Consider the following 27727-nt stretch of genomic DNA (forward strand, 5'->3'; position numbering starts at 1 on the left):
TTAGCCTTCCCAGGAGGCCCTCAGCTTAGCAAAGCAGGGGCCTGGGGAGAGGAGCCCTGACTCCCAGCCCCCGTGACACTCCTCTCCTGGCCCATGGCCGTAGCCTTTTCCTGAGCACTGTTCTTTCACTCTTAGCCCCAGCTGCTCTCCACACAGTGACCAGAGTGACCTTTTTCAGACACACGTTGGCTGAGGTTGTTCCTGGCTTAAATAGCACCAGCTTCTCCAGTGCCCCCAGTCCACTGAACCCAGCCTGAATTGCTCTGCAGAATTCAGCCACCTCCACCTCTCTCTCCTGCCTCCTCACTTCCATTCCTTCGCTGCACTTCCTTCTGCCTCTGGGACACTCCAGGCCTGTGTCCAGTTGGGTCACCAGCCGTCACCTTTACCTGGCATGTGCTTCCCCCAGGGTTCCTGAGGGAAAGGGCTGACTCCTTCTTGCCCTTCAGATTCCAATTTTCTTTCATTACCTTAGCGGTGTCCCTGGCCCCCCAATCACTCTCTGTTATCATATTGCCTATGATTCCCCATACGGTACATATCATGCTCTGCTATTCTTTTTCTTTTTTTCTTGTCTTCATGGCATGTGGGATCCCTAGTTCCTCAATAGGGATCAAACTCTCACCTTCTGCATTGGAAATGCAGAGTCTTAACCACTGGACTGCCAGGGAAGCCCCCTGCTATTCTTCCTGCAGGATTTATATGTTGTTCAGTATCTGTCTCCCCGTATTAGAATATAAACTCTATGAGAACAGGACCTCTTTTCCTTTATCCCTCTTCTATCTCAAGCTCCTGGAATAGACAGCACAAAGAAGATACTCGACAATTATCTCTTGACTTCACAGAGGAGGTCGTCTATGTAAACTCAGCTCTCTGCTTAGCATATAATGTGTTTAGTCACTCAGCTATGTCTGACTCTTTGCGACCCCATGGACTGTAGCCTGCTAGACTCCTCTGTTCATGGGGATTCTCCAGGCAAGAATACTGGAGTGGGTTGCCATGCTCTCCTCAATCCCAATCTCCGCCTCAATCCCAACCCAGGGATTGAACCCAGGTCTCACTGCTCTATAAATGTCAGGAGGCTTCCCAGGTGGCTCAGTGGTAAAGAATCTGCCTGCCGATGTGGGAGACACAGGAGACAGGTTCAATCCCTGAGTTGGGAAGATCCCCTGGAGTAGGAAATGACAACCCACTCCAGTATTCTTGCCTGGAAATTTCCATAGACAGAGGAGCCTGGCAGGCTACAGTCCATGGGGTCACAAAGAGTCACAAGGAGTACAACTGAGCATGCACGCATGGTATAAATGTCAGCCTCCAGAAGTAAGACAGAACAGGCACTGTGGAGGGACAGCTGTCACTCCCAGACTGAGAACAAAATATTATTCAGTGTTTTTGCACTGCCTGTCACAACTGTGTCAAGCAAATGTATTTTCTTTGAACTGGAATACATAAAATCTTCCGACAGTTATTTCAGAAACCCAGCTAAGAGAGTCCATTTTCTGCCTCAGAAATAGAAATAATCAAAAGCTTTCCAACCTTAAAAGCAGCTGAAGTTTCACTGGGCAAACCAGAATGGAGGGAGTCATCGAATTCCATGGTGGGGACAGAGCTTCTCTCTTGTTTTTAGCAGACACACTTTCCCATCTGCTCGGGGAGATAGTTGGCTGTGTTCAAAATGTGCTTTTCAGTGGCAGCAATCTGTCTGGGAGTCCACAGCTGAACGGCCGAGCAGCAGGTTTTAAGTCTTACCCTGTGGTCTGCCCTACGCCAGCTTCATGTTGCGAATTTGCAGAGTGGGAATGAAAAAGCATCCAACTATGTATCTGGCTTCCCCTGTGAGGCTCGGCTATAAATAAGGGCTCTTGTTCACTTAATAAATATGGGAGAATAGTCAAATAAGACCTTTATAAGGAGGAGTCATCATCATAGTTCTTATTTGCAAACAGTGGAAGCTAATCCAGCTGCTTTAAACAGGAAGAGTATAATAAAGAGTATTAGTGTACGCGGTTCCCCAGGATGGGCCAGGGCATTAGTTTCAGAGGCCATGCCACCAAGAATGACGGGCACCGACCGATAGTAGTGCGGACTAATGCTCCAAGCTCCACTCTTGTTTCCTTAAAAAGCCAGTTGCTCCCATTACAGTCTCTCCAGAAGCCAGAGTCTCCTTGGTTCCTCACTTCCTCATGTTGCCCATTTCCACCTTAAAGTCTCAGGCAGGTGCATTGCATCTGAGGACGAGAGCCTAGGTAAAATGTCTGCGCTCAGACACAGAAGAAGCTGGGAGAGCAGCTGAAGTCTTTCACTCACCTTGGGCCCTGGGTCTCATGTACATGGAGGAAAAAAAATGAAAGTGATAGTGACTCAGTCGTGTCCAGTTAACCCTTTGTGACCCCATGGACTGTAGCCCGCCAGGCTTCTCTGTCCATGGAATTCTCTGGCATGAATACTGGAGTGGGTTGCCATTCCCTTCTCCAGGAGATCATTCCGACCCAGGGATCAAACCCAGGTCTCCCACATTGCAGGCAGATTCTTTACCGTCTGAGCCACCATGGAGTTCATTGAGAATGTGTGACAAATAACACCTCCAGGATGTGCCATTTGAGTTGAAAACCAAAGGATGAGGAGTCAGCCATTAGAAAAGTGAATGAAAGAACCTTCCAGGAAATGGGAACAGCATGTGCCAAGGCCCTGAAACAAAAGGTGGAGGGTGATATATTCAGGGAACAGAGAGAAGGCCAGTGATCCTGTAACCCAGTGTGAGTGTGGAAGAGGGGCAGGAATCAATCCTGGAGAAGCAGCAGGAGCTATATCCTGCAGTGTTGGCTCAGCCACAGTATGGTGTATGGATATAATTTCAGTGCTACAGGAATGCACTGAAATAGGGAAGTGACATCTGATTTCTGTTTTTAAAAGATCACACTGTCTTCTGAAGATGGAGAATATAATGAAGGGAGGAGACAGGACACCAGTTAAGAGGATTTTGTAGTTGTCCAAGGGCTTCCCTTGTGGCTCCGCTGGTCAAGAATCCACCTGCAATGTGGGAAACCTGGGTTTGATCCCTGGGTTGGGAAGATCCCCTGGAGATGGGAAAGGCTACCCACTCCAGTATTCTGGCCTGGAGAATTCCATGGACTAGTCCATGGGGTCGCAAAGAGTCGGACACAACTGATTGACTTTCACTTTCACTTTCAAGGAAGAGGCAGTGACAGCAGGATGCAAGAAGCAGAGAGGCCTAGAGTGCATTTTGGGGATATTGATCTTTCAGGACATGCTAATGGATGGCTTTGGGAGTTGGGTGGATAAGAAGGAAAGGGAGGAGTCAAGGATGCGTCCCAGTGTGTGGCTTAAGCAGCTGAATGGTGTGTGGGGTTTGTGAGATGGAAAGTGTAGGGTTTGGGGTAGGAGACTATCAAGAGTTCAGTTTTGAACTTGTTAACTTTAAGATGCCTGTGACAGGTGCAAGTGGAGATGTCACGTAGATAGTGAAACATACTAGGCTCAACTGAAGGAGAGGCCAGGGTTACAGAAAAAGACAATTTCTGCCCAAGTTTTTATATATTTGGGACAAAATATGGAAACTACGAATGAGTGACCACCGTGGAGCCATAGGCCAAGGCGGGAAGACATATACTAGGCTTGGTTCAGAAGAGCTAAGTTTTCGTCTAGGTAAGGCCACCTATCAGGTAGATAGCTTTATCAGTTCTAGAGCAAATCTGAGCCTTTGTGTTCTTGTTTGTGAAATGGGCATCATGGCTGGTGTTTTTTTAATTAATTAATTTTATCTTTGGCTGCACTGGGTTTTTGTTGCTCACAGGCTTCTCTAATTGCTGCGAACTGGGACTCCTCTTGTTTTGGAGCACAGGCTCCGGGCTCAAGTGCTTCGGTAGTTGTGGCTCCCAGGCTCTGGAGGACAGGTTTAATAGCTGTGGTGCACAGGTGTAGTTGCTCTGCAGCATGTGGGTTCTTCCTGGACCAGGGATCGAGTCCGTGTCCCTTGCATTGGCAGGCAGATTCTTAACCACTGGACCACCAGGGAAGCCCATGATTGGTACGAATTCTTAAAGATTCAATCCAGGGAGAGGTGCTGTCCCATAAACTGTTGTCTAGCCATGTCCTGTCAGAATGTTTTCTCATTTTAACCAGAATTTCCTCAAGTTCCAGAGCAGAGGTACATAAGGGTCATTTAACAATAATGACCCAAATTCCTGAAGCTCATTCCTGTACCTGCCGATACGAGATCTGCCAAGCCCACGTCCCTCGCAGACATTTCTGGGCATCCCCAGATTGTCACAGTGGCTCAGAAGCTGGTCTCCCTCCATCACAGCTAAGCCTTCAGTGTGCAGAATCTGAGTGGCAGGGTGACAGGGTGGAACGGTCCCATCTCCACTGTGCTGCAGTGGGAAGGGGGTCCCAGAAGAGTCTTAATTTACACCCCCATCCCAACAACAGTGCCTCACATGCTCAGAGCGGAAGTTGCTGATCACAACACATGAGAGTGGGTGGGAAAATAATTTGGAGAGTCCACCATGTGCAAATTTTCTTTGTGTGTGTCCTATCCTAGCGTTGACAGCATCCCTGCATGGTAGGTCATTATTATTTTTATCTGACAAAAGGAGAAATAGACTGAAACTGGTGAAAACTTGCCCCAGGCCACATGACTAACTTCAGCTGACATAGAAAGCTGTCATTCTGAGCTCTTTCTGCATCATCCTACTGCCTATCCAACAAATGCGAAGGTCTAATGACTTCAACCAAGTCCATCTCCTTGTGACTATTCTCCGCTCCACGACAGAGCTCTCTGAAGTCTGTAATCAATGAGTGTGATGCTTCACTGAGCTCTGGGAGTGTCTTTTCTCTAACAACTCCGAGTAACCACTTCAACGCTGTGAAAATCAGCCGCTGTTAGACAACCAGCTGCATGGTGGATGTGAGGTCCTTTCAGCTTTCTTCTTCCCATTCAAATACCATATTTATGTAAAAGCAAAGTGATGATTGTTGAGGCTGGAGGGTTGCTTGTCTGCCACTCGGTGGGCCATCTGTTTAAGACTGCCAAACTCCTACTCATCTTTAAAGACAGAACGAAAGTGTCTTCTCTCCTTGGAAGCCCTCCAGCTCTGCCCCAAACAGAATCAAGTGTTCCCACTGGGGCTTCCTAGAATACTCTGCTGGTACTGCTTGTGACAGATTATCAGCTGTTTCCCAATATTTGTTGTTTCCTCCTCCTTTAGAAAAGAGAGAGACTTCCTGGGTGGTCCAGTGGCTAAAACTCTGCATTCCCAATGCAGGGGAGCCGGGTTTCGATCCCTGGTCAGGAAACTAGATCCCACATGCAGGAACTATAGATCCCGCATGCCGCAACTAAGAACAGGTGCAGTCAAATACATAACACACATACCATAATTTTTTAAAAAGAGAGAGAACCTATAAAGAAAAGGTTACATTTCCTTGCCTTTCTTCCATCCGTGTGTAGCCATGTGGCTAAGATCCAGTTGATGAGATAGAAACAGATGTGCCATGTGGCAGTGTCTGGGAGTCTTCCTAGAAAAAAAGGAAGATTCCTTCATCTCTTTGTCCTTTTCTCTATTCTGCTGCTTGGAATGTGAATGTGATGACTGGAGCTCTAGTTGCCACCTTGCACCCTAAGAACGAAGGTCCTGTCTTAGGAAAAGTGGAACAGAGCTGGAAGAAGTCAGAATCCCTAAGATTTATCACAGGAGAAATAATGTATAAACCCTGAATTGCCTACCTTCAGATTGTTATATGGGAGAGACATTGCTACCTAGTTTGAACCACTATTAATTTCAAGTCTCTGTCACTCATGTGCAAACCTAATCCTGAGTTATATTAGCTCTGTAACAAATATGTGGTACTTTCCAATCACCTTAGCGTAATTATGATTTCCTATTATCGTCCCCACTAGACTTGTAGCTCCTCTCAGCAGGGACTAGGTTTCAGGTTTGGCTCAGTGCAAGACACATGAGTAGTTGCTCAATGAAATGTCTTCTGAAGGAGGTGTGGTGAGTGATTTCATAAACAACCATGCAATGTCTGCAGAGCACTTCAGCCATGAGCAACAACTGTGCTTTGCATTCATTAGCTGACTTAATCCCCTTAAGAACCCTGTGAGGAAACCAAGGCAATCAAGACGTTCATTGACTTGCCCAAGATCACAGGCCATTGTGACAGGGCAGAGACTAGAACCCCAGTCTGCCTCAGGCCCCAGCTCACGTGTTTTCTTCATCTCTTTTTCCCATGCTCCCAGGATTAAGGGCTGAGTTGTTGAGCTGTGCCTGAAAGGTCTCCCTTACGTGCTTTTGCTGAGAACAATGAAAGACACCTAAGAAATTGCATGTATACTTTTTGTATTCCTCTCACTACCAGTTTTACTAAATTTGTTCTTCTGTGATTTCTGTGTGTTTTTTCTCTCTCCTGGAGTCTGGTGATACGAATTCAACCAATGAGAGAGCCAGTTCTGCCCAGAAGAATTCAGTGTATGGCCCAAAAGGTACATTAACCACCCAAAGGGGAAATGTAGGCTTTTGATTTAGTTATTATCTCCAAAACCCTAGTTTCTTCTTTTTTTTTTTTTTAAACCTAATCTGCTGTCCTCATTTACACTTATGGTGTAAATGTCTTTTACACCATAATTGTCTTTTCAGTTCAGTTATCACTAATTAAGTTCCACTTTTGTGGTAATGAGTCCAGCACAGTGTTGATATCTGTGGGGAAGAGAGATTGACGGCACTGGAAGAAGAAACCTAAGATATGATTACTGCTCTTCTCCCCCATCAGAAAACAGAATTTATTGAGTTAGAAACCTATTTGTGCCTGGGTATTAATTTATTGGGTGGGTCAAAAAGTTCATTTGGGTTTTTCTATAAGATGGTGCAGAAAAACCTAAATGAACCTTTTGGCCAACCCAACACAAAGGTGACTAAGTGACTACATAGGTCAGTGCTGTTAAAAGAAACTTCGTTATTCTTAGTTCTAGAAATGGGAGGCATAGCTTTCCATGCAGGGCCATAGGAGGAAGCTCCAGTGTTGTCAGGAGGCAGAAGGGAGTAAGGGGAAGGCATAGGCCACAGCCTTTATTGGAATTTCCTTGGGAAAGGCCAGACATGACAGTGTAAACAGCATAGGATTGGCTATATTGAATAATTCTGGTGGGTTTCAGGGCATAAAGGCTGTCCCTAGCTGTCTGACACCTGGACCGGGTCGATTTAAGTCAGGAGAAATATTGGCTTGGTGTGAGAGTTAGATGCTTGCTCCTTGGAAGAAAAGCTATGACCAACCTAGACAACATGTTAAAAATCAGAGACAAAATGCAAACTAGTACAGCCACTATGGAGAACAGTGTGGACATTTCTTAAAAAACTGGAAATAGAACTGCCATATGACCCAGAAATACCACTTCTGGGCATACACACTGAGGAAACCAGATCTGAAAGAGACATGTGCACCCCAGTGTTCATTGAAGCACTGTTTATAATAGCCAGGACATGGAAGCAACCTAGATGCCCATCAGCAGACGAATGGATAAGGAAGCTGTGGTACATATACACCATGGAATATTACTCAGCCATTAAAAAGAATTCATTTGAATCAGTTCTAATGAGATGGATGAAACTGGAGCCCATTATACAGAGTGAAGTAAGCCAGAAAGATAAAGAACATTACAGCATACTAACACATATATATGGAATTTAGAAGGATGGTAATGATAACCCTATATGCAAAACAGAAAAAGAGACACAGATGTACAGAACAGACTTGTGGACTCTGTGGGAGAAGGCGAGGGTGGGATGTTTCAAGAGAACAGCATGTATATTATCTAAAGTGAAACAGATCACCAGCCCAGGTGGGATGCATGAGACAAGTGCTCCGGCCTGGTGCACTGGGAAGACCCAGAGGAATCAGGTGGAGAGGGAGGTGGGAGGTGGGATCGGGATGGGGAATACATGTAACTCCATGGCTGATCCATGTCAATGTATGACAAAACCCACTGCAATGTTGTGAAATAATTAGCCTCCAACTAATAAAAATAAATGGAAAAAAAAAAAAAAGCAGAGACATTATTTTGCCAACAAAAGTCCATCTAGTCAAAGCTGTGGTTTTCCAGTAGTCATGTATGGACATGAGAGTTGGACTTTAAAGAAAGCTGAGCATCTAAGAATTGACACTTTTGGACTGTGGTGTTGGAGGAGACTCTTGAGAGTCCTTTGGACTGCAAGGAGATCCAAGGAGATCTAAAGGAAATCAGTCCTGAATATTCATTGGAAGGATTGATGCTAAAGCTGAAACTCCAATACTTTGGCCACCTAATGTGAAGAACTGACTCATTGGAAAAGACCCTGATGCTGGGGAAGACTGAAGGCAGGAGAAGGGGACGACAGAGGATGAGACGGTTGGATGGCATCACTGACTCGATGGGCATGAATTTGAGTAAGCTCTGGGAGTTGGTGATGGACACGGAGGCCTGGCGTGCTGCAGTCCATGGGGTCACAAAGAGTCAGACATGACTGAGCGACTGAACCGAACTGAACTATGAGAGTTAGATAAAGAAGGTGGTTCAGAGTATGGCCTCTGGTTCATGGGGGAGATGTAAACAACTTTGGCCATTAGTTTGGCCCTGTAATTAATGGATGCCAAATAGACAAATACAGAACCTAAGAAAACTGTGTTAGAATGTAAAGTCTTAAGTATCATTCTAGATTATTTCACATATCATCAGTATTCGAAAAGTTAAGCAATCTTTTTTCTTGATTGAGAAAGGGAGGTGCAAAGAGGTATGTAAATTATATCTCAGTAAAACCATTAAAAAAAACCCTCAAACTTGGGGACCACTCATTGAGAGGTATAGAGGGGGTTCCAAATAGAGGTAAATATTTGTAGGAGACTTTGCAAGTCCCCCAAATCTACATATATATTCAATTCATGTAGACCTATGAGTCAAAGAGGAAGAATGAAAGGAAATTAGAAAAAAAATTTTTTCATTTATTTTTATTAGTTTGAGGCTAATTACTTTACAATATTGTAGTGGTTTTTGTCATACATTGACATGAATCAGCCATGGATTTACATGTATTCCGCATCCTGATCCCCCCTCCCACCTCCCTCTCCACCTAATTCCTCTGGGTCTTCCCAGCTCACCAGGCCCGAGCACTTGTCTCTTGCATCCAGCCTGGGCTGGTGATCTGTTTCACCCTAGATAATATACATGTTTCGACGCTTTTCTCTTGAAACACCCCACCCTGCCTTCTCCCACAGAGTCCAAAAGTCTGTTCTGTACATCTGTTTTTCTGTTTTGCATATAGGGTTATCGTTACCATCCTTCTAAGTTCCATATATATGTGTTAGTATACTGTATTGGTCTTTATCTTTCTGGCTTACTTCACTCTGTATAATGGGCTCCAGTTTCATCCATCTCATTAGAACTGATTCAAATGAATTCTTTTTAACGGCTGAGTGATATTCCATGGTGTATATGTACCACAGCTTCCTTATCCATTCGTCTGCTTATGGGCATCTAGGTTGCTTCCATGGCCTGGCTATTATAAATAGTGCTGCAATGAACACTGGGGTGCACGTGTCTCTTTCAGATCTGGTTTCCTCAGTGTGTATGCCCAGAAGTGGCATTGCTGGGTCATATGGCAGTTCTAATTCCAGTTTTTTAAGAAATCTCCACACTGTTTTCCATAGCAGCTGTACTAGTTTGCATTCCCACCAACAGTGTAAGAGGGTTCCCTTTTCTCCACACCCTCTCCAGCATTTATTGCTTGTAGACTTTTGGATAGCAGCCATCCTGACTGGCGTGTAATGGTACCTCATTGTGGTTTTGATTTGCATTTCTCTGATAATGAGTGATGTTGAGCATCTTTTCGTGTGTTTGTTAGCCATCTGTATGTCTTCTTTGGAGAAATGTCTGTTTTCTTCTTTGGCCCATTTTTTGATTGGGTCATTTATTTTTCTGGAATTGAGTTGCAGGTGTTGCTTGTACATTTTTGAGATTAATCCTTTGTCTGTTTCTTCATTTGCTATTATTTTCTCCCAATCTGAGGGCTGTCTTCACCTTGCTTATAGTTTCCTTTGTAGTGCAAAAGCTTTTAAGTTTAATTAGGTCCCATTTGTTTAGTTTTGCTTTTATTTCCAATATTCTGGGAGGTGGGTCATAGAGGATCCTGCTGTGATTTATGTTGGAGAGTGTTTTGCCTATGTTCTCCTCTAGGAGTTTTATAGTTTCTGGTCTTACATTTAGATCTTTAATCCATTTTGAGTTTATTTTTGTGTATGGTGTTAGAAAGTGTTCTAGTTTCATTCTTTTACAAGTGGTTGACCAGTTTTCCCAGCACCACTTGTTAAAGAGGTTGTCTTTTTTCCATTGTATATCCTTGCCTCCTTTGTCAAAGATAAGGTGTCCATAGGTTTGTGGATTTATCTCTGGGCTTTCTATTCTGTTCCATTGATCTATATTTCTGTCTTTGTGCTAGTACCATATTGTCTTGATGACTGTGGCTTTGTAGTAGAGTCTGAAGTCAGGCAGGTTGATTCCTCCAGTTCCATTCTTCTTTCTCAAGATTACTTTGGCTATTCGAGGTTTTTTTGTATTTCCATACAAATTGTGAAATTATTTTTTCTAGTTCTGTGAAAAATACCATTGGTAGCTTGATAGGGATTGCATTGAATCTATAGATTGCTTTGGGTAGTATAGCCATTTTGACAATATTGATTCTTCCAATCCATAAACACGGTGTATTTCTCCATCTGTTTGTGTCCTCTTTGATTTCTTTCATCAGTGTCGGAAATTAGAAAATTTTTGAACTGAGTAGAAATGAAACCCCTTTTTCTAATATGAAAAATGCTGTAGAGTTTCTTCTGAACACTAAGCATTCCACGACTTTTTTAGATATAGTGATTTTATTTTTTTCTGTTTGAGTTATTTGCACTTTGTAACTATTATAAATAATGCTGCTGTGAAATTCATGTGCAAGTTTTTTGTGTAGACATATATTTCATTTCTCTTGGGTATATGTATACCAAGGGTGAAATTGCTGGGTCATATGTTTAACATTTTGAGGAACTGCCATACAGCATTCCAAAGTGATCATCATACATGTTTTAAAGACTGTAAGAGGAGAAAAATACAGTATTATATTTACTATATATAACCAGACACGTTTACAATATACATTATATATTTATTATTTATATTCTGTATTTACTATATATATTGCACTTATGCTAGATAACCAGGTATTTACAGTTTCTGTTGCTTTTCCTTCATTTCTGAAGTTCCAAGTTTCCCTCTGGAATCATTTTCCTTCTTACATCCCCTCCCACCACCAAAAAAATCCTCCATTTGAAACAGGCCTGCTGGCAATTAGTTCTCTTGCTTTTCTTTCTTCCGAGAATGTCTTTATTTCACCTTCATTTTTGAAGGATATTTCTTCTGGATATAGAATTCTGGGTTGACAGTTCTTTTCTTTCTGTACTTCTCAGTGTTGTTCCACAGCCTCTGGTCTCAATGGTCTGATGAGAAATCCACAGTCATTTAAATTCTTGTTTCCTTTTCTCATCATAGCTGACAATTCTATTGATCATTTTTTGCTAATATTATACTGACAGAGCATACCTATCATCCTCCGGTTTTGAGGAAACCCACAAAACAAGTCAGGAGGATATCAGAAGCAAGAGAACTTGAGAATATGCTTCCTAAGCAGGTAAGCACGTGATTGCAAGTTTCATAGTAGAGATGGCTTAAAAGATGCTAGGAGTTCTGGCTAGAAAAGTGGGTCTGTGAATATGTCAGAGTAAAAACTGGGGTGTTTCTGATTGTAGACTCGGTTAATACAGTAAGGAAATCTCCTGCAGGTAATTACTGACTGAAGTGGGCACAAGTTTGAGTAAGCATTTAGCCTAGATTTCTCCAGATTTAAATTATTTGCTTGAAACTCAAGAGCCTGGATGTAATGGAAAGAGAATCCTGGGCCTCTGTTTCCTACTCTATAAAACGTGGACAATAATTCATAGGTTCTGGTGTTCTTATGAGGTTTATCTGAGGTAGTGATGATAATTAACACATAATGAACACTTACTATGTGTCAGGCATTATACTAAACCTGTGGAGAAGGAAATGGCAACTCACTCCAGTGTGCTTGCTTGGAGAATCTCATGGAAAGAGGAGCCTGGCAAGCTACTATCCATGGGGTCACAGGAGTCGGACACAACTTAGCAACTAAACCATCACCACCACCATACTAAACCTGTGCATACAATATATTTTATTTTACTGTCACAATCCTTTGAAACAATTACTCCTCCTATTCTTTAGTTTATTAGTGAGGAAATTGATGCTCAGAGCATGCTGAAACAAAGACCCAGCACAGCCAAATAAGTGTGCATGTGTGTGAAGTTGCTTGCGACCCTATGGACTGTAGCCCACCAGGCTCCTCTGTCCATGGAATTCCCCAGGCAAGATTACTGGAGTACTGGGTTGCCATTTCATAATGGCACATAATGGCATAATGGCACATTTCATAATGGCCCTCACCGGGAGATGCGGCTTTAGGAATTATGGGACTAAATGATCTATGAGTTCCCTTCTGACTCCAAGTTTCTGTGATCCCAGCGGGATCTTGCTAGAGAGTAGTGCTTCCCAACGGGGGGCAGTTTTGTCCCCCAGGAGATATTTGACCTTGTCTGGAGGCATTTCTGGTTGTCACAACTGGGTGTGGGGGCAGAGTACTACTAGTATTTATTACATGGAGACCAAGGATGCCGCTCAGCATTCTACAGTGCCCAGGACAGTCTCCCACAGCAAAGAATTATCTAGCCCCAAATGGCTAAGTGCCAAGGTGGAGAGAACCTGATATAGATAAAGGGAATCTCATTAAGCAATTAAAATGAATAGGATTAGGGACTTCCTGGTGGTCCAGTGGCTAAGACTCCACCCTCCAAATGCAGGGGGTCCAAGTCTGGTCCCTGGTTGGGGAACTAGATTCCATGTGCTGCAACTAAAGATCCCACATGCGACAGCTAAAAAAGATCCTATATGCTGCAACTAAACTAAAAGAACATGCTGCAAATAAGACCCGGCGCAGCCAAATAAATATTTAGTAAATACATACATGTGTTTTTTTAATTAAAAAATAAAGTAAAATAAAACAAAGTAAACAGGATTAGAGAATAATGTGGTTAGGTGCTGCTACAGCGTTTATTCATGAGACAGAATTTTTGTCTGATTAAATTATCACCACTTCTTCAAAATAAAACGTATTTTAAAAATAACAGAAGTAGTACACAGTCACTACAGACATTTTGGAGAAAAGGCAAAGGAATATAAGGAAAGAAAACAAATCACCTACTCTGTCAACCTTTTCTTCCCCAGACTTTCCCAGCTGGGCAACTGGCAGCTAACCCTTTAGAGTCATCCTTGACTCCCCTCTTTCTCACACCTAAATTGACTCTATCAGTAAATCCTGCCAATTCTGCTTTTACGGTATGATCACAAATTCCATCACTTTTCACCTCTCTCCCAACTCCCCAGCCACAGCCCCAGCACTGCCCGAACCACTGTAGAGGCTCCTAAGTGCTCTTCTTGTGTCCATGCTCACCCACTGCAGTCATTTCTCCACACATCAGTTAAAGGGATCTTTAGAAAAAAATTAATCAGATCATGTTGTAACCCAGCTCAAAACCTTCCCAGTGGCTTCAGTCACACTTAGAAAATCCTAGCTCCTTTCCGTGGCCCGGAGACCCCACTCCTTCTTCAGCTTCATCATTTGTTCTCTTTTGAGCCATGTGGGCCTGTTTTCCATCCCTTAGCCACACCAAGCTCCTGTCTGTCTTGGGGGTCTCTTGCACTTGCTGTCCCCTTTGCCTGGAACATTGCACAGATCTTCCTTCCGTTGTTCAGGGTCTGCCAGGATCGCTCCTCCTCAAGGCAGCCCTCCCTGACCACCCCATGGAAAAGATCCCTCTCCTTCCCAGTCTCCCATCCCACCACGAACACCCCTTACTCTGCTTGATTCTTACCTGAAGCCCTTATTATTCCATAGTATCATGTACTCTCTCACTTGTTGATTATTGTTTTTTTCTCAACTATAATACAAGCCCTTTAGGGCTGGAATGTGTCTTATTATCTGCTGATATGCCAATGTCTAGATCAGTATGTATACATAGTAGTCACCCAGTATATATTTGCTGAGTGAGTTGTTAACATTTTAGGAACTAGGCTTCTAGTCTCTCATCTACCTTTTTTTGGTTGATTTATATCATATAATTATATTTATTTTATACAATATACATAATATTATATACCTAATTTTGTATCTTGATTTTTTAAAATACTATTGCATCTGAAACCGTATTTTAGTATCAACTCTTTGTATTTTAGTACCAACTACCACTATTGGTGGTAGTATGCCACGAATAGTGGCATACTATTCCTTTGGGTAGAGATATCTACATTTCCTTGAACATTTAGATTAGTCCAATCTTTTGCTGTAGTAATTATCACTGCAGTAAACATTTTGGTGCCTAAATCTTCTTTGCTTGTGGGTAGTTTTCCTTAGGATAGCATCCTAAAATGAGTTCCTAGATAAAAAATATGAGTACTTTTATATTTCTTAATATACACTGTAAAAATGACAGTATCCTTTATTTTACTCCTCTCTCTTTCCTACTCAGTCTTACCCTGCCTGCAAAAGCCCTCCGCTGACTCCAAACCTCTTCAACATTTATGGGAAGAGTCCTCTGGTTGTGTACTTTCTCCTGAACTACTCCACCCTGCAGCAGCATGGCCAAGACCTGTTGATGGTCAGGAGAGAAAGAACCAAGACCATCCCATATCCTTTCCACCATGGGTTAGACACACGTCACTCCAGATCCCTGCTTCCCCTTCCCAGAAGCAAGGGTGAAGAGAGACACATCCAACACCTGACACATAGTAGGGACCTGTCAAGGGTGACCATTGATAGATGCCTATGGGTCAGAATCTTGTTCATTTTAATTCAAAACCTACCTCGTGCTGTGTGGGACCCTGGGCAAGTCAGATTTCCCTGTGTGCAAAATCTCTTCCTATCTACCATAAAGAATGGGCTACTTAGGGACTCTTACATACTTTGCAATTTACTAATGCCTCCCAGATGCTCACTGACACCACAGTATATATTGATCAGGAATTTTGGTGTCCAGGTGTGTGTTTTCTTCTAGCATCCTCCTCACACACACACACACCCCTCCGCAAGACCCATTAGTAAATTCCTGGCCCCATTGAAATTTATCCTAAAGATATGGTCAAAACCCAGATCTTAAGAAAACGGGTGTGATAGTGTTGGCGTCTGAGTCTTAGCAGTTTCCATAGAGGGTCAGAACATGGGATCAAATAGACCCAGATTCAGGAACCAACTCAACTGCTTGCCAGCTGAGTGATCCTAGACAAGTTCCAGCTTCTCTCTGAGCCTCATTTTTTCACCTATAAAATGGGGATAACAGTACCTGCCTCATAGGGTTGTAATGTAGAGAACAGGTACAGCGCCTGGCAGGTAACAAGCGACTGAATGAATGTTACCTGTCAGCATAGTACTTTGTTATTTATAAAATGCTTTGCTTTATATCACCTCATTGTTCTGTAAGGACAGTGTGGTGTAGTAGAAGGAGCCTGGGTTGGGGATACCCAGCCCTGGATTTGAGTCCCAGCTCAGCAACCCACTGGCTTCAAGATCTCATGTGTGTACCTTCAACCCTAAGCTCAGTATCTTTATCAACTCATTCTTAAAATGAGGATAGTCACACCAAATCAATAGTTTTGTGACCAGGATTAAATGGCATAGAGCTGGTACTAAAAAAGTAGTAACTATCATTATTTCATTAACATCATCTGAGGTAGATATTATTATCCCTATTTTATAGATACGGCAATGGAGGCATAGAGGGTGACATGCATTGTCTGATGTCCCACAGTTCGTGATGAGTGTAACTGAGATTCTGACCAGTTCAGAAGGGGTGGAAGGGAGGGGAAGGTAGAGAGAACTTTTCAGCATATTAATACAAACATGAGATAGGGAATCAGAATTGGGCCTGAAAAGAAAGGAAAGTTGGAATCCCTTTCTATTCACCACTTTGATAATAGAGTAAGAATTTTAGATGATAGTCTAAAATAAGCACTTCCTAGGCCTTCCAGGACCTTCCTAGGTGGTGCAGTGGTAAAAAAAAATAAATCTGCCTGCTTATGCATGAGATGCAAGAGATGTGGGTTCAATCCCTGGGTCAGAAAGATCCCCTGGAGAAGGAAATGGCAACCTGCTCCAGTATTCTTGCCTGGGAAATCCCATGGACAGAGGAGTCTGGCAGGCTACAGTCCATTGGGTTGCAAAGGATCAGACACAGCTTACCGACTGAGCATAGCACACAGCCCTTCCATCAGCAGGAGGGGAGAAAGACTTTATTAAAGATGGGAGAGTGAAGAACAGCATGTATACTATCTATGGTGAAACAGATCACCAGCCCAGGTGGGATGCATGAGACAAGTGCTCCGGCCTGGTGCACTGGGAAGACCCAGAGGAATCGGGTGGAGAGGGAGGTGGGAGGGGGGATCGGGATTGGGAATACATGTAAATCCATGGCTGATTCATATCAATGTATGACAAAACCCACTGGAAAAAAAAAATAATAATAATAAAAAAATAAATAAATAAATTAAAAAAAAAGAAAGAGTAAATGAAAAAAAAAAAAAAAGATGGGAGAGTGGCCGAGTCATGGAGAGGTTAGGCTTTTTCTTTCCCAAGCAGGCCACGATCAAGGCCATGGAGGGTTTCCTGCTCAGATTTCTAAAAGCAGGTCAGTTTCCCCACTCTGGCATCTCACCTCCCTCCTCCCCATGCCCTGGACATATCCCACCAACAAAGCTGAGTCAATACCAACTGATGGTGTGAGGTTTTCCTTGACGTGAAAACCACTGAGTCCACCCTGACCTACGCTGAGGTCATCAACCTGACCCTGAGCAACATGAAGAAGCGGAGGGAAAACTTCCAGCAGCTGAACTGGCTTCACTGGAGTGAGTGGAATTATTTTGACGAGTACCTGAAGGAACTGCAGGACAACTTCCTCAGGTATTTAAGGGGCCTTCGAGGGAAAGAGGCATGGTTTCAACATTTGTCTATTGCAGCATGTCACACTAATTTGTAACTGGGATCCAGCCCTGTAACCAGTGCATTCAGAATGTAAATTCCACAGTAACAGAGACCAGGTCTTGTGTTTTTTTTACAAGTTTTTTTTTTTTTTCCCGACTACAAAAACATTTATGCTCAATGAAAACAAAGAACCTGGAAAAATACCTACAGGTACACATTCACATTGCCAATATTTTCCTATAAATCCACCCAGTCTTTTTTCCTGGGCACATTTATCTATATCTCCAGGGGTGCAATTGGTGAATCTAGAATAGGAAATTCTATAGGACAAATAACCTGGTTTCTTCAGCACATAAAAAGCAAGGAAAATAGAAGAGGAGGGAGGAGGATCAATTGTTTAGAAGACACTGGAGAGAGATATTAATCAAAGCATTGTTTTGATCCTGACTTAAATCAACCAGTTGAGATAATTATCTCAATTATGAGATAACTGGGGAAATTTGAACATTGACCTGGTTTTAAGTGACATTAAGAAATTTCTTTTATTAGAGTGTTCCTTTCTTAAAGATATTGTAATAACTTTGTAGTTATTTTTTAAAGAATTGTGTCTTAAAGAGATATGCTGCTGCTGCTGCTAAGTCGCTGTGGTCGTGTCCGACTCTGTGCGACCCCATAGACGGCAGACCACCAGGCTCTGCCGTCCCTGGGATTCTCCAGGCAAGAACACTGGAGTGGGCTAAAGAGATATATAATAAAGTGTTTATGGCTGAAATGACACAGTGTCTAGGATTTGCCTTAAATTAACCCATTTGGCATGGGAAGAGGGAGGCAAAGGAGATAATAGATAATAGATGAATCAAGATTGACTTCAGATTGATAACTATTGAAGCAAGATAATGGGTAAATTATGTTAATTATACAACTTTCTTTACTTTTATATATGTTTAAATTTTTGAACACTGTCTTTATTTTTTTTTTTATGGTGGCCATAACAATAGTGAACGATGACAAATGCCCATGTGGAATATTACTTGTAGGTGGGCTAGGACTCTTTGGGGATGTCAATTACCACTTGTTCCCCTAATGTGCCTCCCTTGTGGCTTAGTCGGTAAAGAATCCACCTGCAATGTGGGAGACCTGGGTTTGATCTCTGGGTTGGGAAGATCCCCTGGAGGGAGGGCATGGCAACCCACTCTAGTATTCTTGCCTGGACAATTCCTAAGGACAGAGGAGCCTGGCGGGCTGCAGTCCATGGGGTTGCAAAGGGTCAGACATGACTGAGTGACTAAGCACAGCACCCGGAATGTAGCATATCCGTTCGGAGCGCTGGCATTGAAGGTGGATAGACTGAAGCTGCAGGTACAGCTCTGTCTCACCCTCTCTATGGATTAGGTCCATCATTTAGCCCATCTGTAAAACCCCATCTGTAAAAGCCCATCTTGGATACCCCATCTGTAAAACAAGGACACTACTCACAGAGTAGTTGTGTGGATTAAAGGAGATGTCTAGGTTGGAACCTGGCTCACAGGAAGTTCTCAGCAAATGACAGCTCTTAGAGGTAATACATGTGACCTCATTCCATGAAAACTGCAGGATCCAAAGCAGCACCAGGTCTTGGAGTTGGAAAGTTTGCTATTGGGGCAGCCTAGAGCAATGTTCCTTAGAAAAGGCAATCCAGGGACTTCCCTGGTGTCCAGTGGTTTAGAATCTGCCTTGCAGTGCAGGGGGTGGAGGTTCGATCCCTGGTTGGGGAACTAAGATCCCACATGCCTCAGAGCTACTAAGCCTGTGTGCTGCAAGTACTGAGCACACGTGCCGCAGCTAGGACCCAAGACAGCAAAACAGATAAATAAAAATAAAGTAAATAAATATACAAAGAAAGAAAAGGCAATCCAGGAGCTATCTTGCAGGGATCTCTGCTCTAGGTGGAGGAAGAACCTAGTTAGCACATGCAGTTGCAGCTGTAATGAAAGAGCAGGATCAATTGCTGCTGCAGAATTTAGTTTCCTTGTGAGTCAGAGCCGTGATCCTTAAACTTGCATGGGGGCCAAGCACCCGCAATTCAAAACACCCTTTGCAGAATTTTATGAAATGTTTCGACATATGATGCTGTCATACAAGCTAAAGATGCTCTTACTAGTGGAAAATAGGCGCCTAAGACACGTATTGGAGAAGAAAATGGCAACCCACTCCAGTATTCTTGCTTGGGAAATCCCATGGACAGAGGAGTCCGGCACGCTACAGTCTGTGGGATGGCAAAATTGTTGGACATGACTTAGCAACTCAACAAGACATGTATAGGCTTCAAAATCCCAAGAAATGACAATATAGGAAATACTGCTCAGTTCAGTCGTGTCCGACTCTTTGTGACCCCATGGACTGTAGCCCACCAGGCTCCTCTGTCCATGGAATCTTCCAGGCAAGAATAGTGGAGTGGGTTGCCATTTCCTTTCTCTGGTAGAAAATACTATCAAGGATTTATGTCCAAGTTTTCCTGTTAGAAAATGTCATCACAACAAAAACAAATGCAGTTTGCTGCTTGTTTGTCTCTCCACTGCAAGCAGAAGCTGGCTTCAGAAGGTTAGGAAAAGAGGATGCCAAAAGTGAGAATGTTGTGTCAACACAATTTTTTTCTTTTGACTTGGGGAAAGACATTGTTGGAATAACCACTGGTTCAGGCCAAGGTCAACAGTAGTTTCTTAATACCAGTCTTTTTACATCTATTCCATAGCAGCAGAGAAATATATGACACCATCTCAATTCTCTTGAATATATTTTTATTCCTATTTTGACTATCTTGAATGTCCATAACTTGTTTCTTCATTGAATAGAGGTCTACTCACCTTTCAAAGGTCAGCTGGTATACTTCCCAATTCCACTGAAAACCTTCTCCTATCATAATAGCAGCAGCAACTGACATTTACTGAGCACTTCATGTGTATTACTACCAGGCCCTGTGCTAATCACTTGACCTATGGTAACTCAATTTATCCTCAACATTACACCCGGTTCTATTATTACCATGTTGAGATGAGTACACTGGCAAGGAGAGGTTAAGTAACTTGCTCAAGGACACACGGCAAATGGCAGAACCTCAAATTGAATTCCATTTGCCTCAAGTCCATGCTTCAGCTTTCTCTCAGATGGTTGGTTCTCCTCACCTGTCTTCCTAATTTGAGTATGTTCTGCTGAGTCAGGGACAGTGTCTTATTTCTCTGTATCCCCCTCTGTGTGACTCCCAGCACAGAGCAGGAGCTTGGTGACTGAGTCGCTGCTGTGTGGCCAACTTTCTGCTTCAGTCAGTTGCTCTCGACAGATGTAATGAATGAATTCGTAAATATCTGCTACTTTTACATGTGAAGATAGAGTAAAAAGTAAAAAGACAATGCTGACTCTTTAGTCTTTTTCCATGTGTCTTTGTGATTTCCCCACAGGGAGGTGAAGAATATTGATCAAAGAGCGAAAGACAAAAAAAAGGCAAACCACATGTTCATCCAGGCTTCAACCTTCCTTGAGGACACTCCTGAAAAGAAATCTAGAAGAAGTCATCAGAGGGAGACTGAGCTTATGTTGAGGTTTGTTTGAACAAAGACCATAGAAAAAGTAGAAATGTGAACATTGTAGGAATTCTTAATACATGGAAAAATATATATGTAATATTTTTATATTATAAAAGTCCACTCACTTTTATGGGTTAGTCACCCAGTTCTCACTTTATTTTTTATTAATGGTAACTGTAAGGGCTACCAATGACCTTGTACTTCCTCTATGCCAAATACTTGTACTTTACGAACTGTTTGAGTCAGAGCTCTTAGGTTGCATGTGCCACAAAACCAACTCAAACCAGCTTGAGTGGAAGGAAAATCTCATGGTTTTTGTAACTGGAAAGGCCACAGACAGACTGGCTACAGGTACAATAGACCTGAGGGCTCAAAGATTTTTTCAGATTCTTTCCTTTTGTTTCTTTAAAAATTTTTTTAATTTATTTATGTAGACTTTACTGGGCCTTTGTTGCTGCACGTGGGCTTTCTCTAGTTGCAGTGAGCAGGGGCTACTCTTCATTGCAGTGCAAGGGCTTCTCACTGCGGTGGCTTCTTTTGTTGCAGGGCATGGGCTCTAGGGAACATGGGATTCATTAGTTGCACTGCTCGCAGGCTCTAGAGCGCAGGGGTAAGGGGTGGCTCAGTACTTGTGATAGTTGTGGCTCTTGGCCTTAGTTGCCCTGAGGCATGTGAGATCTTCCTGGGCCAGAGATCCAACGGGAGTCACGTACATTGGTAGGCACATTCTGGTCCACTGGATCACCAGGGAAGTCGTCTCCCTTTCTTTTTTTTTTTTTTTGTCTCCCTTTCTTTTATGACCCTCTGTTCCTGTGTGCTGGCTTGCTTTTCAAGCTACCCCTGCCCTTGAAAGAAAAGACCCTGATGCTGGGCAGGAGGAGAAGGGGACGACAGAGAATGAGATGGTTGGATGGCATCACCGACTCAATGGACATGAGTTTGGGTAAACTCCGGGAGTTGGTGATGGACAGGGAGGCCTGGCGTGCTGCAGTTCATGGGGTCGCAAAGAGTTGGACATGACTGAACTGCCCTTGAAAGAAAGAGCGCCAAGAACAGCCCCAAGCCTATGTCCTTATAGTGTGTGACCTGAAAGAGAGACACCCTCTCCCAGCCTCCATAAACTAAGCCTCATAAAAGTCTCTGATGGTGATGCCAAAAGCTCAGCCTCTGAACACCAGTATTGAATCGAATCTCAGAGACAGAGTTTTGGATGAAGTAGAAAAGAAGAGACTTATTGTTTTGCCAGGTGAAGCGGGGACACGGTACGCTCCTGCCCTCAAAACTGTGTGTCCTAACCCAGGAGGATTTGATGAGTTTTAAAGCAATTTCTCTTGAGTTTTCTTTGACCTATGTGTTATTTAGAAGTATGTTGTTTAATCTCCAAGTATTTGAGGATTTTCTAGCTCTCTCTGTCTGCTATTGATTTCTAGTTTGATTCCATCTTGGTCTGAGAGCAGGCATAATGTGATTTATCTTTTTTTTTTTTTTTTTGTGATTTATCTTTTTTCAGATTTGTTTAGGTATATTTTTTCAGCCCAGAATTCGGTCTGTCATGGTGAATGTTACATGTGAGCTTGCAGAGACTGTATAATCTGCTCTTTGGGGTGATGTAGTCTACAGGTGTCAATTACATCCTGTTGATTATTGGTATTGTTGAGCTCAAGTATATCCTTACCAATTATCTGCCTGCTGGGTCTGTCCATTTCTGATTAGAGGAGTGTTGAAGTCTTGGAGAAGACTCTTTAGAGTCCCTTGGACTGCAAGGAGATCCAACCAGTCCATCCTAAAGGAGATCAGTCCTGGGTGTTCATTGGTAGGACTGATTTTGAAGCTGAAACTCCAATACTTTGGCCACCTGATGCGAAGAGCTGACTCATTTGAAAAGACCCTGATGCTGGGAAAGATTGAAGGTGGAGGGAGAAGGGGACGTCAGAGGATGAGATGGTTGGATGGCGTCACCGACTCAATGGACATGGGTTTGGGTGGACTCCAGGAGTTGGTGATGAACAGGGAGGCCTGGCGTGCTGCAGTTCACGGGTTTGCAAAGAGTCAGACACGACTAAGCGACTGAACTGAACTGAAGTCTCTGACTATGATAGTGGAGTCACCTATTTGTCCTTGTTTTCAAGCAGTTTTTCCCTTGTATAGCTTGATGCTGCTTTGTTAGGAGCATACACATTAAGAATTGTTATGTCTTCTTGGAGAATTGACTGCTTTATCATTATATAATGTCCTTCTTATCCCTAATAACTTTTTTTGCTTTTGAATCTGCTCTGTCTGAAATTAGTATAGTTACCCTTGCTCTCTTTTGATCAGTATTAGCATGGTATATTTTTCTCCATTCATTTACTTTTAATCTATAGCCACATTCTCTTTTAAGGAGCATTTCCAGAAGTCCCAAACAACATTTCCACTTACATTTCATTGCTAGAATGTGAATGCATAGCTACAGCAATTTCTTTCTTTTTAATAAGTATTGTTTAAAAAATATTTAAAATGTTCTTTTATTAAAATAAAAGTGATTATGATTTTATAATATTAATGAGGTACAACTTACCATAACATTTGCCCACTTTGCCAGTGCAATTCGGTGACTTTAGTAAATTTACAGAGATTTGCAACAATTACTGCAATTTAGCTTTAGAACTTTTTCATCACCCTAGAAAGATCCCTCATGCCCATGTGTAGTCAATTTCTTTTAACTTCTCTCTTTTTAGTAACCTCCTTGGAAATATTGTATAACATTACCAATTTATTTCAAGGGCCAGATATTAGTCACATGGTGATGTTAGCTTCAAGGGAGACTGGGAAATGTGTTGTTTATTTGTTTTTTAAATCTGGGTACATTACCATCTTAAACAAAAACTAGCTCCATTGCTAAAGTGAAAAGGGAGAGTGGATGATGCGTTGTTAAATAACCATCTCTACCACAGATAGATGGTGTTATACTTGCCATTTCAGAGATAAAGAAACCAAAGCATAATGATTTGAGAAATTTAATGAAGGAAGACTTTCAACCTTCTAGTTGAAATTTTTCTTCCTTCCTTCCTTCACATTTTAAAAATAATAGTTTAGCTTGAGGCCCACCTGTTTGAGCCATGGAATCCTGTAAGTTCAATGGTGACTCATTAGCAGTCTTTGTGATATCCAGATTAGAGTCTCAGAAATACAAAAAGCCAACTAATCTAATTCACCAATATTATTGTTATTCCCTCAGACATGACTATCTTTCAACTACTTTTTTTTTTAATTGAAGTATAGTTGATTTACAATGTTGTGTTAATTTTTGCTGTACAGAAAAGTGATTCAGTTATACGTAAAAATAAATTCTTTTTTATATTCTTTCCACTACAGTTTATCTCAGAATGTTGACTATAGTTCCCTGTGCTATACAGTAGGACTTTGTAATTTATTCATTTTATGTGTAATAGTTTATATCTGCTAACCCCAAACTCCTATTCCATCCCTCCCCCACCCTTTCAGTTTACAGCTTTTCACCCTTACTTCTTAATCTAGCTAACCCCTCAGTAGCCCTTAAAGCCCAGCTCAGACATCACCTCCAGGAACTCTTCCCTGACTTACCCACTCAGGGTATTGTCCTATGCTTTCCTGATCACATACCACAGAACATAGTATATTCTAGTCACAGATTTGCTTGTCCATAGATTGAGATTTGTCCTTGAGGTCAGGAATACTGCCCTAGATGACCTTTTTTTTCGTCCAGGGCCTAGCACCCAGCAGATCCTCAGTGAATACTTAGAAGACGAAGGAGGGAGTCATTGCCGTGTGTTCAGCACTCTGCTTCAGTTATTTGTTATTGCCAGTGTTTGGCTGATTTGTAAACTTTTTCTTTCAGTACTTATCAAGATTCTAGTGAAACCTTTGAAGGGATCACAGTGAAGTTTTGAGCCAATTTTTGTTCATGTCTTTTTTGTTTCCCCCACAGGAAGGGAAAGGAAGAGAGGGATGGAGAATGGAAACAGAATTCGACTGACTCTTCCTTCTCACCATCAAGCACTGATGAAGTCCCTTCCGTGTAGGAACTAGGAAGCTCCTACAAAATTTCTGACATTCCTGCTAGTAGAACAAAAACAGGAGGAAAAGAAACTTGTGGCCAAAGACTGAGAAATAGAAATAAATATTCCCAGGATAGGGGAAAGATTCCACTATAGTTTTTCCTAGGTTGAGTGAAAAGCAGGAGTGGGGAGATTTTTCCTTAGGTCACTACATTTACTCATGCATTTACTCTTTTACCCATTATTTTACTTAAAATAAAATATTATAGGTTAACAATATTAAGTGGTGGCTCAGATGGTAAAGAATCCACCTGCAATGCGGGGGACCTGGGTTCTGCCCCTGGGTCAGGCAGATCCCTTGGAGAAGAGAATGGCAAACCACTCCAGTATTCTTGCCCAGAGAATTCCATGGACAGAGGAACCTGGAGGGCTACATACAGTTCATGGGGTCACAAAGAGACAACTGAGTGACTAACACTTTCACTTTCTTTATAATAATAGTGGCTACCAATTTACTGATTACTCTGTGCCAAGCATTAAGCTAAACACAATACAAACATGTGCGTGTGTGTTCAGTTGCTATGTCTAATTCTTTGTGACCCCATGAACTGCAGCCCTCCAGGCTCCTCTGTCCATAGGATTTTCCAGGCAAGATACTGGAATGGGTTGCCATTCCCTTCTCCAGGGGATCTTCCCAACCCAGTCGGGAGCAGCAGAGGCAAAGACTCAGAGGCAGCAAGTAACATGGCAGGAGGTTAAGGAAGTATGTGAGGGGCTCTAGGAGAGATGAGCCTGGAGAAGATTCCTGGACAAACCATGAAGGAATTTTCTTTTCTAAGCAAAACCACTTTAGTATCTTAAGTGGTAGGAATCCATGAATGATATTAAATAGGGAACCACATGGCCATATTTGGACTTTTCAAGTCCTGGTGGCAGATGGTGGGCTACATGATGGAATTATGTATGTACTTCAGGGGATCTGCAAAGTCTTCCACAAACATCTACCTCTACGTGAAACCCTGGCTATCTTTTTGATCAGTAGTTTCCAAGCTTTCTTGATCTTATATCTCTCTTAATAAAACATTTATGAGAACTCAGCTAACAGCTTGTTACAAAAATTGCACTCTTCCAGACCCCCTTGCCTATTCCACAGCAACACTTTCCACTTTCTTTTTTTTTTTTAACTGTCATTTTAAATATTTAATCAGATTCCATTCATTATTATCAGTCATATTACATGCCATGATTAGCCTTCTATAAACAATTTTGCCTTCTGTGTACAAATTGGTATCAATGAAATAAAAAATAAAACCATATACTAGGCAAAGAATTTTATTTATCTTTGTCTCAAACTTTATTCTTAGGCTTCTTCAGCTTCATTAACTGCAAAGAATGAATTGTATATAAGCAAAAACTGAAAAGAGGTGCAGTGTCCAGGGGCTTAGGCTTAAAAATATTAGAGATCTAGATTTTATCAGATCCATAAACAAAATTTTAAAAAGCAGTCATAATATAAAATAGCAGCTCCCAGTAACTTCTTCAAGATTTATCTTCTTCAGAAGTTAACTCAGTTCAGTTTGCTTCATTCTTGGAAGCCTCATCAAAATGCTCCACAAGATCTGGAACTTCATCATCATCCTCCTCTCCAGTGGCAAGTGGTGCTTTTCCATCCACGGACTGTTTGGGCAGAGCTTCAGCCAGTCTCCTTAAACTGGTCAGACTATCGGCACCAAGCTGGTTTAAGATGCTGGTGAGCATTTCTGTCAGTTGCTTTGTCTCAGCGTGGCCTGTAATGGTGAAAGTGTCTGCTGCCAGAGATGCCTGAACTTTAGGGTTGTGAAAGTGGATCACTGTTCCTTGATTTGTGAACATATTCACCTCTTCAATACCAGAGATATTGTTTACCCCTAACTTCTTTAAAGAGAACTGAAGTTTTTTGTCATCTGCTGTGGCTGTTCTATGAACCAGCTTCTTTCTGCGAGCAGTTCCTTTCCCACCAATGCGCACTTGTGCCTGCAGTTTGGCGAGTTTCTCCTGGTTCATGATAGTTTCTTTCATCTTGTTGGAGCGGAAGTGGGGCCGCGTGGGGCACTAGGGTTGGCGCTCAGGTGGTCTTGGGCAGACCAGCTAAGGTTAGGTGCACACACGTGGGGGCGCAAGATGGCAGCTAGAGTCACTTTCCACTTTCTTAACTGACGGTTTTATTTGTTTTCTTCCATATGTTTAAATATCCTGATGCTCTTGACTTTCCAGTGTTAGGCATTATCTATCGAATTCTCACAATGAAAGGTGAGGACTAGATTCACACATGCACAAACTTTTCCTCTCCCATCCTGACAATGTGCTTCTGTTGTGATTTTGGCTGGTTCCTTAATCAGTATTATCATACCATCAACACCATTACCATGAGCTACAGAATATACTTTCATTGTTTTTATTTCTTGCAAAACTCCTTGCTGTCACTGGAACTAAGTCTCTCTATCAGTCGACTTGTTTTCTTTCTTTTTTTAATATACTTGTCACAGTCTATCTCCAAATTCTCCCAGTACATTCAGACACTTTACATAATCTACCAGTTTCACCTCCATTTCCCAGCCTTCTGATCTACTTCACTCTAGGTGGTTCATTTCCAGGCTGTTGATATAATGTTGGGAATTCCTTTCTTCATTCTCTTGATCACATTGGTTTTTTAACCCACTTCTCTCTGTGTCTTTATGGTTCACCCACAGAAAGGTGATCAAGAAATCAAATCCAATGCAGAAGAATGAAATAGTCTTTCTTATCCTCTCACCTTCCATCTCACCTGAATGAATCCTTGTCTAAGAATCAAAAGAACTTTTTGGATGAAGTCTTCACATGTTGTTGGATTTACTCTAAAATGGAAACAAGAAAACAAAAAATAATACAATAATGCATTTAGTCATTCCCCTCCACAGGACAAAGAATATTAAAGTCCACCACTACCTGAGCCAAAGTCAGAATTTAAATTGGCATAAAGTTACCTCAGTCATTCATGCATTTG

General features: G+C 42.2%; 2 protein-coding genes across 2 annotated transcripts in view; one reads left to right on the forward strand and one right to left on the reverse strand.

The window, feature by feature from the left end:
* FAM227A (family with sequence similarity 227 member A) overlaps positions 1-25022 on the forward strand; it is a 51759-nt gene extending 26737 nt beyond the window's left edge. Inside the window, exons 12-17 of the mRNA XM_043881749.1 lie at positions 6436-6505; positions 11623-11717; positions 14686-14843; positions 16956-17108; positions 20564-20704; positions 24636-25022. Coding sequence (XP_043737684.1) covers positions 6436-6505; positions 11623-11717; positions 14686-14843; positions 16956-17108; positions 20564-20704; positions 24636-24729 — 711 coding nt within the window. The 3' untranslated portion in view covers positions 24730-25022. The remainder of the gene's footprint in view (positions 1-6435; positions 6506-11622; positions 11718-14685; positions 14844-16955; positions 17109-20563; positions 20705-24635) is intronic.
* Positions 25023-25842: 820 nt separating this feature from the next.
* LOC122680410 (transcription factor BTF3-like) lies at positions 25843-26787 on the reverse strand. Its single transcript, XM_043881748.1, has one exon. It carries the CDS (start codon positions 26761-26763, stop codon positions 26278-26280), a length of 486 nt encoding a protein of 161 aa, XP_043737683.1. The 5' UTR covers positions 26764-26787; the 3' UTR covers positions 25843-26277.
* Positions 26788-27727: the final 940 nt, after the last annotated feature.

Source organism: Cervus elaphus, chromosome 22 (genome assembly GCF_910594005.1).
Source record: "Cervus elaphus chromosome 22, mCerEla1.1, whole genome shotgun sequence".
Classification (NCBI taxonomy): Eukaryota; Metazoa; Chordata; class Mammalia; order Artiodactyla; family Cervidae; genus Cervus; species Cervus elaphus.